General features: G+C 35.9%; 1 protein-coding gene across 16 annotated transcripts in view; it reads left to right on the forward strand.

The window, feature by feature from the left end:
- The window catches only part of NEB (nebulin), a 127,999-nt gene that overhangs the window by 84,449 nt on the left and 27,929 nt on the right, over positions 1 to 15,621 (forward strand). For 13 of the 16 annotated variants that reach the window (XM_075429673.1, XM_075429677.1, XM_075429678.1 and 10 more), the window contains 20 exons: positions 151 to 261; positions 439 to 543; positions 1,249 to 1,353; positions 1,769 to 1,873; positions 2,994 to 3,098; positions 3,413 to 3,517; positions 4,056 to 4,160; positions 4,647 to 4,751; positions 6,257 to 6,361; positions 9,098 to 9,202; positions 9,380 to 9,487; positions 10,682 to 10,786; positions 11,444 to 11,548; positions 11,660 to 11,764; positions 12,351 to 12,455; positions 12,573 to 12,683; positions 13,171 to 13,281; positions 13,737 to 13,838; positions 13,964 to 14,062; positions 14,696 to 14,794. In XM_075429673.1, the coding sequence (XP_075285788.1) occupies positions 151 to 261; positions 439 to 543; positions 1,249 to 1,353; positions 1,769 to 1,873; positions 2,994 to 3,098; positions 3,413 to 3,517; positions 4,056 to 4,160; positions 4,647 to 4,751; positions 6,257 to 6,361; positions 9,098 to 9,202; positions 9,380 to 9,487; positions 10,682 to 10,786; positions 11,444 to 11,548; positions 11,660 to 11,764; positions 12,351 to 12,455; positions 12,573 to 12,683; positions 13,171 to 13,281; positions 13,737 to 13,838; positions 13,964 to 14,062; positions 14,696 to 14,794 (2,106 nt within the window). The remainder of the gene's footprint in view (positions 1 to 150; positions 262 to 438; positions 544 to 1,248; positions 1,354 to 1,768; positions 1,874 to 2,993; positions 3,099 to 3,412; positions 3,518 to 4,055; positions 4,161 to 4,646; positions 4,752 to 6,256; positions 6,362 to 9,097; positions 9,203 to 9,379; positions 9,488 to 10,681; positions 10,787 to 11,443; positions 11,549 to 11,659; positions 11,765 to 12,350; positions 12,456 to 12,572; positions 12,684 to 13,170; positions 13,282 to 13,736; positions 13,839 to 13,963; positions 14,063 to 14,695; positions 14,795 to 15,621) is intronic. The other 3 variants (XM_075429690.1, XM_075429680.1, XM_075429689.1) reach the window with 1 other exon arrangement.

Here is a 15,621-nt window from a genome sequence, read left to right on the forward strand (position 1 = left end):
AAGTTAAGTACATGAAAATGACTTCTGGCAGAATTTCTTGCCATGCAGCTAGTTAGTTGTTTCAAAGCACTGTTAGCTTATGCTATAAAATTTTCTTTGCTACCCAGAATAATAAAAGCTTCCTAAGTAATACTGCTTTTCTTTTTCCAGTCTAATTACATATACACTGATACTGCAAAGAAGATGTGGCCTAAATGCAATGTGGTATTGGATACTCCTGGATACAGAGCAGTTCAGGAACTAAAAACCCATTTGAGTGAAGTAAGTTATGTATTATTTTTGCACGTCTTTGTTAGCTATGATTAAGATCAGACCCTCTCACTGTTTTTTCTGAAATACATAATACCTGAGATGTTACAATTGCAAAGCAATGATTGTTCCACTGCTAGATGAACACATGTAACAGAAGAAATAATTAATGGACCTGTCTTTTTCCAGCTGGTTTACAGAGCTGCAGGCAAGGAGCTGAAGACAAAATACACTTCTGTCCTTGATACACCTGACTTCTTAAGAGCCAAGCAAGGACAAAAAATACAGAGCCAGGTGAAAAATTTTGTACTGATAAAAAAAAAATCAGTGGATCCCCTCTTAATATACTCTTAAAGTACAGCAAAATCTTTCCAGGCCATTTCAGAGCAATGTAGAATTCCTAGAGATGATGTTTAAAATGACTGTTGCTCACTTTTAAGTGGCAATGAATTTTCGTGTTGACCCGATCTCTGTAATGGACATGTTCAGCTTTGTCCAGCTGAAGCAGAGCATAGAACCCTGGTACAGTTCTGTTCAAATTCTCTGAAACTCCGACTTTATCAGAAGAATAGATATTTTTATCCATCTACGTTATTCACCATTATTTCTTTATTCACGTAGTATTTCTTTGTCTGAGTTATTAGCTACAAATTTTGTGGAATTTTTAAATTTGCAGAACAAAATGAATATGCTCACCAGAGAAAAACAGACCTTATGGATGCTTTCATCTAAAGCTCGGTCTGAACGTAGGGCAGAGAGGTCATATATGTCACATGCATTTGACTTCTTGGTTTGAGAGCATGTGACTGGCAGCTACAGAATATCAAGGGTACTGATAAAGAAAGATGAACTGAGATAGTATGGAAGACAAAAGAGCACGTTATTTTTTCCTGGGGTAAACTGAGTGGTTATGTATACATTGTGAATGTACAGACATTTTTCACAGAGATTAAGAAAAACTTACTTGAAATGTATATTTTTTGATTCTTCTTGCTGCAGTACTTGTACGTGGAACTTGCCACAAAAGAGAGACCCCATCATCATGCTGGTGGTCAGACTCCCGCCTTTACACATGCTAGGCATGTAAAGGACATGGTCAGTGAGGTAAGATATTGGATGGTTTTATTTGGTACCACTGTTTAGAAGTTTTATTTCTGGTTTTAGTGATAGTTTCAAGGCTCAAATCTGTTTATCCTTCATTTGGTTTTCTGTCTCATATGCTTAAGTTCCACGTTTCCTTTAGAAGTTGTGGTAAAGGATTGCACTTTTTTAGTATGTTATAGTATTTTATAAGATATGTGTTTCTAAGTGCTTGGTTGCAGAATCCGAGGTACGCTGGCTGCAAGACCAGGAAGACCTAGAAAGAGCTGAACAGCTGAGTTTGTTTCCCAAAGTTCTGACAGAAGTGCTTTGCAAGAATGACTTTATGCACTGGGTGTAGCACCCCTGGGCATTAACATAATACCAGATTAGCAAATGCTTCTAAGATTAAACTTTTCCCTTTTGCTGTCTCTCTTAGAAAAAGTATAAAATCCAGTATGAGAAGATGAAGGACAGATACACGCCTGTCGCTGACACACCGGTCTTGATCAGAGCCAAGAGAGCATACCTGAATGCCAGTGATGTAAGTAGTCCATGAACACTTTCACTGCTCCTTTTTCTTGGTTTCTTTATGAAAAGAACAGAAAAAGGATCAATGGGGAACAAGCATGCAAAGCCTAGAATATCTCAGTGTGGGTCATAAAATAGGTCACCCCATTTGCGTGTATATTTCCATTTGATATTATGGAGATTATTAAATTTTCATTTATTATAATTCATTTTTGTTTTCCATTGCACTGAAGTGTGGTCTTAAACAAATCAAAAATATATTTGAAGTAATTTGCTTACACATGAAGTCTCCAAATAGTACGGACTGGAGTGAAATAATTGATGCTAGAGCCAGAAAAGAATAGCTTTTATCAGATATTTTCATCTCAGTTTTGTGTTAGAGGTAAACTTGCATGTCATTGAGAATGTGCTCATTTTTTAATTTAGAAATAGATTAGTGAGAAAAATTGTCTGAGCTGTTGTACATAAGGTTATTAAGGTGAAACTGATTTTTTCTTCAAGTGTGGAATAGTGATTTGTGATTTAAGGCAATGGCTAAGAGTTCTCTACTCCTTTGGGAGACCTTTGCCATGTATTTCAGATTGCACATTGTAACCTGAAAGGATAGGTACTGGGCCAGTGTTTTGTTGTAGTGATTAGTCTTACTGCTCTCTTAAGAATGATTTTTAAATGCTGCAAAGGAGCATCCCAGTTCTTTTGCACATCTGAATTTCTCCTCAGAGAAAGTCTTTCTTCAAAGACTAGAATGATCTTCCTGCTTTCTTCTAGATCAGGACATGGCAGAAGGGATGAATAGTTTTTTTTATGCTGAAAGTGGCGCTTTGGATGTTCTAGAGAGTAGTCCTGTGATACATGGATGTTTTTTTCTCAGTCTTTGGTCTGAACATGAATAGGATGAAATGTTGCTTTAGATGTGCGAACTCCTTTTCTCTCTAATTTTCACCATAAATCTCAATCAAATTGCAACTGATTGTAGGCAACTGTAGCTTCTAAAAATTCCTCAGGGCTTACATTAGGATGTTGGACAGCGATATATCTCTGGATGTCATTCCTAAGAGGTAGGAAATTTAATTAAAACAATTCCTGAGAGATGATTATAATACATTTTTTTGTATGTTTTTTTTTCTTACCAGTTGCGCTACAAAGAAACCTTTGAGCATACTAAGGGCAAATACCACACAGTGAAAGATGCTTTGGATATTGTCTATCATCGAAAGGTCACCGATGATATTAGCAGCGTATGTATACAACATTTTCATTCCTAATTAGTGTTTGTCATTTAATAACCTAGAATATGCCATTTGTGCTATTGTTCTATTTAAGTGTGTCAAATGATCAGAAAAATATGATCAGCACTATTAATATTAACTTCTTTCCTTCTCTGGAATATTATACACTGGATTGCCTTTGATGTTACAAAGGGGAATGCAAGTTAATGTCGTTTCCACTGTTTTAGTTCTGAGGTTTCAGAAAAAGAAATGGCTTGAAACTACATGGTCTAGAGTGTTCTGTTCTCAAGTTGTTTTACTTCATTCTTCAATTTTCTTTGTAGGTGAAATATAAGGAAAATTACATGAGCCAGTTAGGAATCTGGAGATCGATCCCAGACCGCCCGGAGCATTACCATCATCGCGCAGTCACAGATGCTATTAGTGATGTAAGTTCAGATAGTTTCTGGATGTGAGAGGCTGAAAATTATAAGTAGGTTTCCAAAATGAAAATCAAGTCTCATTTTTGGAGAAAGGGAAGGCAGCTGAAATTTTCAAAGTGATTTACACTTTCACCTGGAAGATCTGGGAAATGACAGAGCAAATCAGACGGCTCAAACTGCAGCCTATCTCCTTTGGGAGTTAACAGAACAGTCTTAATTCATTTCAGTTGCCTTTGCTTAGATTTGTTTGCTAACCCTGTAACAACCTTTAATTGTATATGTCTGTACCTATACAATAACCCCTTAATTGTACAAGAATGAATGTTTTTTTTAATTCACACAGGAACTTGAATAGCTAGTGGTAGATTAGGTCTGTGAATAATCTGGTTCTATCAGAAAAGCATTAGTAACTGTAACATTTTATAATGGAATAATAATGGGCATAGCTCTGTTTGCAACACCTTGTGTTGAGGTGCCATTTCAGCATTCATCAGCTACCACTTGGTGCTGCTTAAAACTGAATCCTTTTAATGTTTTTCTAAAGGTTAAATACAAGGAAGACTTATCATGGCTCAGAGGCACTGGCTGTTATGCATGGGATACTCCAACTTTTACTCTGGCAGAGAAGAATAAGGTGCTCTACAGTGGGGTAAGTAAAACAATCTGAATTGTTGCTGAATGTTGTTTTTATGTTTGCTTATATTGTAGATAAATTTTTCACATCCAGTGAATCCAGTTCTGACCTAGACATTGATATGAATAGTTCATGGTAGAAGTTAATATACAGCATCTAAAATTTCAGTTCTTACTGTAAAACAGAGGCAAAATGATCTTTTGCTTATCCCCTGTGTTCCTTGCAAAGCTATCAGCCCCATAGTAATTTTTCTAGTGATTCGAGGTCTACCTTTAAAATTATTAAGATTCAAAGTCTCTATTGCTTTCTTGATATGATAGTTCCATCCTGCAAACTACTACCTTTACAACTATTTTTTGTTTGTAGATATTTTAAATGCACGTATGCAATAATTCTACTGTGGTTTTGCTGCAGATTGTTTCTAAAATCATGTTCCCATTGCCTTACCCTTCTTTGGATTAACATTGGAATGGGTTTTTGTGCTTTTTCTTTTTTCTCCAGTGTAAGTACAAGGAGATATTCGAGAAGACTAAGTCTCACTTTAATTATGTAGCCGACTCTCCAATTAACAAGCATTTTAAACATGCAACTCAGTTGATGGATGGGGTAAGTGTTACAGATTTCCATAGAGTCTCATACTGAAGTAGCAGGTGTGTGTATGTTAATACTGAGTTGGAGGTTGATCTTCCTTATGAAATTGTAAATAAATCAAAATACATTCAGGCTTAAAGATGTCTGAAGGTCAGACTGAAATCATGGAAGACAAGGTTGTTCTTATTGTTTGTCTAAGTATTAGGAGAGGGCAGGTTTACAGTACCTAAAATTGAAATCCTGACCTCTGTTCCATTACTTTGTCATTGCAAAGAAACCTCTCCTTTGCTGACAGGTAAATAAATGCTAACTTAAATAATGCTGCTTGCTTAGTAACACTGTTGATTGTCATGTGAAAAAGGTATAGAGAGAATCACAATTGCTTTCCTGAAACATTGAAACAAAACTTTGTCAGTATTAGGAAGACAGTATTATGTCCAAAGTTACCATTAGCACTGTTTCATTTTAGATATTTTGCCTTGAATTCTCCCACTCTACTACTTACATTTTCTTACTTTTCTCCTGTAGTACTAAAGAAACAATAAACACAACACAGTAGCAAAGGGGGTTAATGAATGCCCCTGGGATTAAGATTAAAATCACCAGTGGAGTTTCTAGGAGTAGTACTGTACACCTGCAGGACAAAGCCCGTTGAAAACCACTGTGTTCTAGGTGAATTCTCATCAGCTGAGAGCTAGCATACCACACCAGGCTCTGATGTGTTTCATTAAAGCAATGTGTATTTAGACTCTTACATCTTGGTATTTTATTCTTTTTCACCAGACATTATGTTATATTGTTTACCTGTCAGTAAATGTATTACAGTATTATCTGTATTTCTAGGTGAGAAAAGCTGTTTCGCAACAGATACCATTCCAGTACCATTGCTATCAGTTCATACTCAATTTGATAAGCAGAGAGCCATAATTTGTTATGGAAGATTGCAAGGATTCAGTCTTATTGTTCAGTAGAGCAAATCAGGGAAAATTTAATATGAGAAATATAAATGAGTAAAATTTTAGCAATGAGGTCTCCGTACATTGAAACGAACTTGCCGAAATGTCTTCTGTTATGTGATTTTTTTTGTGATGAGGGTTTAGAGGTTTTGCTAACAAAATGTCTGATGATAACATAACATTGTATTTTGCCCTTGCATCTCATTGTGTTCTCTTTGTACTCAAATGAAGAATCTGTCAAGAATCTAGTTCCATACAGAGTTGCTTCTACATTTATTTTTTATGAAGAATGTAAGTCTTAAAATGGCTTATTGAAGAGTGGATGGGATAGACTATCTGCATCCTTAAACTGTAGATTAGGCCATCCAGTGGAAATTTAGAAATGTATATACTATTTGGAAATATTTTCTCTCTGTGGGTTTTTTAATGTATTTTTCTCTTTTGGATATGAACTTCAATCCCAGCCTTTCAATAGTCCATGTAAAGAGGTGTCAGTGGTTAGAACTATGATCTCTGTGTGTCTTCACTCTCTTTTGTTACACTGTATTATGCCGTTCTGAGCAGAAATTATATAAAGCTGCCTATGAGAAGCTCAAAGATAGGTACAGCGTTATTGTGGATGACCCTAGGAACCTCCTGGCCAAGTGGGGGACTACACTGAGCAGTCAGGTACTGTAGGAGCACCAGCCGGTGCTGCCCGAAAGTGCCTGGTTCGCTGACAGCTACTCCGTCCGTGTGAAACGTCTATAGCTGGCGGTGTCACAGGCTTCACCTGTGCTGTCGTGATGTTTCGGTTCAGTCGATCAGACAGTCTTTGTTTTGCCACCCAAAAAGAGTTATTACTTTTTGAGTGAGCTAATATCTACTGTATGTACTTTCATAAATTGTGCATCAATTGACATCAGAATTCTAATGCCTCTTGAAGTCATTAGAGAGGTGTTAAGAAATGCATGTTGTATCATGCATGTATTTTTTTATTACCTCTCTTTTAATTACCTTTACAAACATTATCTGCTACTCAGTTCTAGATAAAGCATCAGTGACATATTTGGCTTTTGAGTGCCCCCACCTTAATCTATAATTTACTCATACCTCCCAAAAAAGATTTTTGCAATTTCCTTGATGGGATAGTATGCAAATCATTTAATACATACTCTTGACATTCTTAATTATACAGATGTAAGTTGTATGCACATTTGAATGAATACATATAGTACCTTGCCTAAATCTCTCCACTCTCAAAGTGTCTGGGATCTAGAGCTACGTTTTTGTTTATGGTGTTCACAAGTCTCTCTTGTGCTTCGTTGCCATTTGCATGAACAGAAAAAGTATAAATCGTTTGCCAAGATGCTCCTGCAACATGGATGTAATGAAATTCTGAGGCCAGATATGCTGACAGCACTCTACAACACATACTTATGGAGCCAGGTAATATGAAGAGCTGCTGCTGTAGGAGACATTATGTATATTTATACAAATTAGCTGCTTGGACTTCTAATATTTAATGTTTGGAGTTCTCTAAATTTCTACAGATATCACACTCCAGAGTTTTGTCGATATGCTTAATGCTGGCTATGATAAAATATTTTTGAAAACAGAATATCTGAAACAATATTTACTGTAACTTGGACTTCACTTAGCTCAGGCTGATCTAGCCTCCATTTTCTCCTTTCATTATAAATGTTATATATACTTCAATATAATAGTTCCCATACTTACATAAAGAGCGATTTTCCATACATTTAGGATTTTGTATGTTAACTGTTCTTGATATTTTCCTAACCAAATTCTCATTCTGCCACCATTTCTTGGACTGACCACCCCTCATAACACAAATCCCTTAAATCAGTATGCGCATGATGAAGTAATTTGGTGAGTAGATTGCAACATTTATCTGGCACTCTGCCTGAGAGTGGTCTCAGATTGTGCCTAGATACGGAACAGAGTCATGTCTCGCTTGTAAGTTCTCTTAGAAATGGTAGAGGTACACAGATCTATAGTAAATGGTGTTTTCATCAAATTCTTTCTCCACCTACTGCTTTTAAGCAAGGCTAGCAAAGCAGTCCTCATGCAGTCACATAATACAGTTTATGAAAAGGAAATACTCTCTCCTTTCACCAGTTCTAATAATCAGAAGGTAGAAAGTGAGTATGATTCATCTATTTGTTCATATAGAACAAAAAGCCTAACATAATACATTTCTGATGATATTAAAGAAAGCCTGCAATGACTCTGATATTATTGTGAAGAATTAATTTTCCATAGTCTACATTACTTTAATCTGGCTTCCTGCATATATATTTTGGTTGTACCAGTTGGATGAAAATGTGGCTCGTAACTGATACATATTTGTATCTGCTGTGTAATCACAGCTGCTAGCAGTAACCTTGTTCTTTTCAATGGCAAAAATGATTCCTCACCGGGCCAGATGAAACAAGAATATAAATTATAACCTGGAAATGCAACAGTAGAAAACAATTACAGGAGAGGGAGCGAGGTGGGCTTCTTTGTTACTATTAGCGCAGTTAATAAAATTCTTCAGTAATAAGATACTTGAAGGTCTTTACTTGACATTTTTGTTCAATTTATCCATGGATTTCTATTACCTCATTAAAAACTCCTTGCAGGTAAGTTGGAGTATGTTTGAAAAAAAAAAAAAAAAGCACTCTGCCTGACCTGCATGTTCATCTGAGTTGACTTCATGTTTTGACCTGTTGTTTGTATATATTTTTTTATATTATGTCTTAGTCCTGTTTCAAAAGCATGGTTTTATTTTCTGATGCAAGATAGAGCATGAAAGTTCTTTTTAAGTATGTTCTGATGTTCTGACCTTTTCTTCCTGCCCTAAGGCTATCTACGATGAATTATCATTCTTGATGTACAGTCTGTTCTCACTGAATTCTGTGAAAACAGGTTGAGAGTCCTGAGTAGGGCCAGGTGATCTTTTCTTTAAGAAAGAAGTTATCAAGACACAAATTCTGCTATCAAAGTCTTTAAAATAGCCTGGCATTATGATATATGCAGAGGGTGTTTTTATCTTCTATTGTGTAAGATGTTTTATGTTTGACTTCATTCTGATGAATATTTAAAAATGAGATATTGTGCAGTTACAAATTTTAGCAGTCACTGATCTGCCAAGATTGCTTTTTTAGCTCAATCTTGGAGTTTTAGGATAGAAGTGAAGCTGTTACACTCAGTGAAATAAACATAAAATTAGTTACATGAATAGATAGGCAGCCTCTTAGGCAAATAAAGGGTTTGCAAAGTTTAGCTCATTGTGCATGTTCAGCTTTCATTGGCTTTAGTAGAAGGATTTTGCAATTTTATGTGTGAACATAATCATATCTCCTGAAGATGTTTTATCTTGGCTTTTGTTGTTAACATACACTCTGTCCCAATCACCAGGTTGAATACAAAAAGGACTATGAAAAGAAGAAAGACAAGTATACGACAATTGTGGATACTCCAGAACACTTAAGGACTACAAAAGTCAACAAGCAGATTAGTGATGTAAGTGTGGTCCGTCCTTTTCAAGCATACCTCCTGCTCTGAATGCTGACCTTTGAAGTACGATAATTCAGAATACAGCATTTTCAGTAGTCCATTACACAATGTTTCTCATCCTGATTTTTTCAATTGACACCAATAATGTCAAGAAATAATATAATTTATAATTTATGTCTTCAGATTATTTACAAGTTGGAATATAACAAAGCGAAGCCGAAAGGCTATACTACAATCCATGATACACCTATGTTATTGCATGTGCGCAAGGTCAAGGACAGAATAAGTGATGTAAGTAATACTTTGATATGTCATATTTTTAATTCATATGTAACACTGTCATTAAAAAATGGCTTCTTGTTAGAGTGTATTGGTTTTCTTTGCATGTAAAACTCTGTATGTATTTAATGTATTTTCTAAAAACAAAATAGAATATGAAAGTATTCAGGAAGGTTTCTCGTGTAATGTTCTTCTGTAGCTCTTGGAACATTTTTGCTGGGTTAGAGCAGTCCTCACTAGTAATAAAAGCCATGAGCTGGAGCTGGTACCTAATTAAACCCTGGATCTGGGGAGTTTGTTTCTGGGTTTTCTTCCTCTATTGGCTAGTGGCTTTAGTGGAGCCTTGAACAATGTACTTGATACATGACCGTGCTTATTATTCTATGGATATTGTGAATATGTAAGGTAAATATTCTGATATAAAACAAATATGTGTTTTGATTATGGGGCAATGGAGGGCTAAAAAGAAGAGAGAGAAAGGAAGATGAAGTGGATAGAATACTATCATAGGATTTGGGCGTCCTGCTCCTAATTCCTCCTCCTACCCTAGGATTCTTCTCTGACCTTTGTATTGCTGTTCCTTAGATATCCGTAAATAAAATGAGGATACTAGCACTTCTGTAACTCAATATAGTACTGTGAGAATAAATAGCATGAAAGTCATTCAGGTACTACATGGATTATCTATATAATGAGTAAGTCTAGGAGGAAAAAAATAACAATATTATCCAAATACTAATGTGGATCATTAAGAGACAAAGTTGTTCAAAAGCGATCTGTGAATTGAAGTATGGTTTTTTTGGTTCCAAACTGAGTGCTGAACTTGAGATTCTATAAAGAAATTTTCAGAAAGCATTGAATGTGCCTATCAGAAGACAAGCTTCTTTAAAGCATTTCTATTAGGTGCAAAAAACTGGAAACAGGCAGAACTGCTGTTCATGTGTAGGTTTTGTTAAATCTTCATCTGTTCTTCATGGTGAACTACACTTGTGACTTTTTCTGTTAAAAGAGAACTGCTGCTGAAGAGGACCCTTCTTTCAGGCAGATGGTTGATACCAAGTTGTATTGATAGAATTTATTTTTCTTCTGTTAAGATTTTGATCTTGACAGGAACAATTTTTAGTATTATGTTTTTCATATTTTGATCCTTTCTTGTTGATGATGATATTATCTTTGTAAACATTTTTTATGTTTGTCTGTCTTTAGCTGAAATACAAAGAACTGTATGAGAGGAGTAAATCTCACTGCAATGTCATAGCAGATTCAGTTCATATCAAGACTCCAAGGCATGCATACAAGCTGAACAGCAATGTGAGTTCAGTTTCATTAATACTTTAATTTTATTATGATTAGTGTTTGGGACTGGCAATGAAGAGCACGAGAAATGATTTTCAGTTTCACTGAAATTTTTTGAGCTTAGACATTACTGCTAATTCTTATGCTGCTTGAATAAAATATATCTTAATTTATTTCATACCAAAGTGCTCACTCTTGCAAGTTGTCCTTGAGGTCACTTGAGGTTCCTCATATGTCACCTATCTTCTGTTCTTCTAGTCCCCCTCTGTTTTCCTGACAGAGACGTAACTGTCCCCAAAATTCTCTGTGTTGATGTTCTTGTAGACAAAGTTAGCGCTTCACGGGAAGCTTTCCTCTATTTCCCATTATTGGTGGCCCAACATCCACTTCAATAGGAATGGAACTGAAATCACTCACCTTCTTCAAAGTCATGACATGTTTTCAGTCATTCACAGCTTTCTCCACCCAGCAGTGGAAAAAATAGAGTAAATGGACTTGCACTGGATTGTGATTCAGAGGAAAGCCCTAGTCTGAGGGAGATGCACTTTTTTACCTCTTCTCTCTTTAATTGGTCTGGACAGAAAGAGAATTTGCATCTATACGTAAGTCATGTGTAAAGTACACAACTTCCCATTAACTTCTTTTTTTTTCTTGTTGTTTCACTATAAACAGCTGGATTATAAGAAGAAATATGAAGCAGCCAAGGCTCACTGGCATTGGATTGCTGATAGGCCAGACTTTGTTCAAGCAGCCAAGTCATCTCTGCAACAGAGTGATGTAAGAAAGTCAGAACAAACTGAATACTCCCTTTCCCCACATCTGTCATGTTCAGAAAAAAAAAAAATTGTAGGAGATTTGAGACTCTTCTTTTATTTTTTCTTCCTGCAGTATGAATACAAACTGGACCGGGAATTCCTAAAGGGATGCAAACTCTCTGTCACAGATGACAAAAACACAGTATTGGCTTTAAATAATGCCATCTTGGCCAGTGATGTAAGTACTTGAACACTCTTTTTTTCTTTTTTGGTTCTGCTAGAACTTCACTCACCACATGAACTACTTTATTGCAAAGATGATTGGACTAAGAAAGAAGCTTTGAAAAATTGTTCTCAGTCTCACTTCAGTATTTGATTTGACTTGTTTATTTCATTAACAAATTCTCAAAATCTGAATAAATTTGGTCTCATAAATGTCACTGGCCTAGTTCACAGACTAAATAAATATTCAGAGTTAACATTGCCTGAACACCCTAGACCTTTGGTATATCTCTTCATTCCAGTTATTGAAATGAAAATATTATCTGGAGAAAACAACAACAAAAAGCTGCAGGTATAACTTGTGTATAACACAAAGTATCTTTTACAATTACTAACAATTTATTCAATGTATTAATAAAATTCCAAATGAGAGCTATAGGAATATCTAGATGGAAAGGATTCATTATCTTGGAAAACATCAAAATCGGGGACTGTCTGCAAACTTTTGCACTAACAAGCAATCACAACTATGATAATTTCTTTTTAAATTGCCACAAGACAAGACACACATTGCTTAAAATGATGTATTTTCTTTCTGCTAGATAAAATACAAAGAGAAGCATAACAAAGCTCGGGGAACGTACCATGTTGTTCCAGATACACCTCAGATCCTCCTGGCGAAGAATGTCAGCTCTCTTGTATCTGAGGTAAAACATCGGACAGTTGTTTATTAATCTACATACATCCTTTGAATATTGGGGGGATGGCAGGGTACATGGACCTTGCATTGCTGTTTTTTACCTATTTTTATTCTGTGCTTTTAGAACAAATACAAAGAACACAGCAAGAAGCAGCTTCCACATGGGTCATATACAACCCTGCCAGAGACACGAGACACTGCTCATGTCAAAGAGGTGACCAAGAATGTCAGTGAGGTAAGTAACTAGTGTGATAACAATTTATGGTGTGATTATTATCTGCTGCCTATAATTGATTAGAGTGTTACGTGTTTTAGTCTACACGCAGCACATTTACTGTCTCATCGTAAAATGCCTAAGGAGTCAGAAAAGTTTAATTCCTACCAGAATGAGACTTTAACAAGGAGCTAAACACGTTTTGTTTGGAATTTGTTGAAATACTCTGGAGAAAAGTGACAGGCTGGAGTGCTAATGGGTACCCTTAATTCAGATTTTATTTTTCACAGAATACAGTTTAAACACAAATCTTTATCTCCAGATAGCAAGCTTTTGTAATCTGAAGTGCAAATTATGACAAACAAGGTGGGGACCATACATTTTGAGGCTGAGGAGACTGTGTTTTATCTGTCTTAACAGTTTCAGTGAGCTGATTTCTGAGTTTTAGTAGCATTTATCTCTATGTGAAATTTAAAAAATCACACATGGTCCTTTTTGCTTTTAACAGACAAACTACAAAAAGAAGTTTGTGAAAGAGAAAGGCAGGTCTAATTATTCTGTCATGCTGGAGCCTCCTGAAGTAAAACATGCCATGGAAGTTGCTAAAAAACAGAGTACGGTAAGTTTGTCTTGTCCTTTCATGAATGAAGTAGCTTGTGTAAGCAAATTCAACCAAAGTCAGCTGGCAAAAGCAAAAGTTTACATGCTTCCAGATTTTCTCCCAGCCTCCATGTTCAGGGTAATTCTGAAAGATGAAGGTGCAAATATTTACAGATGTAAAATTGCACTGAAATAAAGGATTTATTTGAAAATTGTATTTCTACGTAATCATGTGGTAGGATTTAAAGTAATCTTAATATTTTTTTTTCATTCCTTCAAATGCAGACAGACTTGTATGTGCTTATTTCTTCATTTGTAGACAACTAGCAAAAACAGATTCCCAAATCTGTTCCTTGGGAAATTTTTTTTAAAAATTCCCATGCACTTTCGCAGCAATTTTGCTGTGTCGTTAGGTGTATTCCTCATGAAAAAACCTCAATAATTTTCTTTCCTCTGTCTATCATCACGGATTAGATTGAGTACAAGAAAGATGCAAAGTCAAAGCTCCACTACACACCTATAGCGGATCGACCAGATATTAAGAAAGCAACTCAGGCTGCCAAGTTAATTAGTGATGTAAGTGCTTTTTATATCTTCTGTATAATTCTTTAGCAATAATTTTTCTATTAAAAGCAGTGTCAGTAAAATAATTAAAATGGAATGTCATCACTACTAAACTATACTTTTTTCTTCTTTGTTAGATTGAATACAAAAAGCGTGGAGAAGCTGGCATTGGCGTAACCATGCTGGGACGTCCAGACATTGAACTGGCAAAGGAGGTGTCCAAGCTAACTAGCCAGGTAATAAAAAGCTGGTGAAACTTTGAATCGGTGAAAGAAATGAGACATGATATGAACTTACATAGTAATACTAATATTATGACTGAAATTATTTCTAGATTAGGGAATAAGGGAATATTTTAAAGGGATTGTTTTAAAGTACAAATTAATTCCCAATGCAAAGTATTTCTCTGTTAAATAAACTTTTCTAGTGATGTACTAAATGCCAGTAATGGATGTATAGAAACTCCTTAAAATGATGCTGTGACAAGATCTTTTAAATACTAAGGCTGCAGTGCTAGCCATATTCTCTTATTTCAGCTTTTCTGGGTATTGGCTTTAAAAGAAGCAGCCTTTTACCTAACTCTTCTTATCCATCCTTTATGTGATGGACATTCAGTTTCTTTCAGCCACTTTCCCTCTACCTTGTGCCTTTAAAAGCATCTTCTGTTTTGAAGCTAATATGTTATGGAAGCTTCCTGACTTTTATACAACTGTCGTGTTCTCCAATCAATCTGAAGCACATCCTTGCAATTTTCTGTGACAACTTTTTCTGCCAGGACCTCTGTTCACCTTGGTTCTTTCTCACCACTTCATGCTTTAATCCTATAATTGTTTGCATTTCTGATCTTGCTTTCTTGCTACGCATTATAGGCAGAGTACCTCAAACGACATATGAGAGGGCATGGAGCTGCATCCTATGATACCCCATGGATGAGAACCTTTAAGAAAGCTAATATGCTAAGTAGTCATGTAAGATAATTTTAAGTGACACATCTGGGAATGCCATTTTTATGCATCTGTCTCTTGCTTGCATATTATCTTACAATTCCAAGCTGATAAAAGAGTTTCTGATGCACCAGTTGCGCTGGATCTTTTTTGTGTCAAAGGTGTTGAATGTCGCAAAACTTGTGAGTCTGCTCCGTTAGATGTGACCTGCTTTTTTTCCTCTGGAAAGACAGTGCATGGGAATTCTGTGGGCAGTGAATTTGTCTGTTTCAGAAACACCACATGAAGCTTGAAATGCTATTATGCCCTTCATAGTGGTTTTGGAACTTCCAGTATTTTTAATGGAAGTTTCCGATGCACTCATGCAGTGTGAAAACTCACTTTTTTCACAAAAAAAAACTTAAAAGCAGACATACAAGCTTGAGCTAGTTGTCCTGGAACTGTGCAAAAAATGGAAATATGTGTATATGACAAACCTGAACAATGGTGCTGGTAATTTTCAGTGAACAGTCATACCATATGTATAACATTCACACTTGAACTTCATTATAAGTATTCAAACTTCTATTTAAAGTATATCAAGCTTAGTGTATGACTGAGTCAGCCCCAGAGCCTCTGAGAAGTGTAGCCTGCAGTGATTGGATGGCACATAGTTTGGTATATTTCTTGCCATCACAAAACCTTTGGAAAACAGAAAAACGATGGCTGCATACCAGTTTTTGAAGTAGCTGCAGACAGATTTGTGCCATTTCAGTTTTGCACGTGTGTTTCCAAATGAAAAAAAGGGGGATTATGATTCTTCCATGTCTAGCCATGACTGCTGCATGTAACTGTCGCATGTTTGAATGTCA

Source organism: Opisthocomus hoazin, chromosome 9 (assembly GCF_030867145.1).
Source record: "Opisthocomus hoazin isolate bOpiHoa1 chromosome 9, bOpiHoa1.hap1, whole genome shotgun sequence".
NCBI classification, from domain to species: Eukaryota; Metazoa; Chordata; class Aves; order Opisthocomiformes; family Opisthocomidae; genus Opisthocomus; species Opisthocomus hoazin.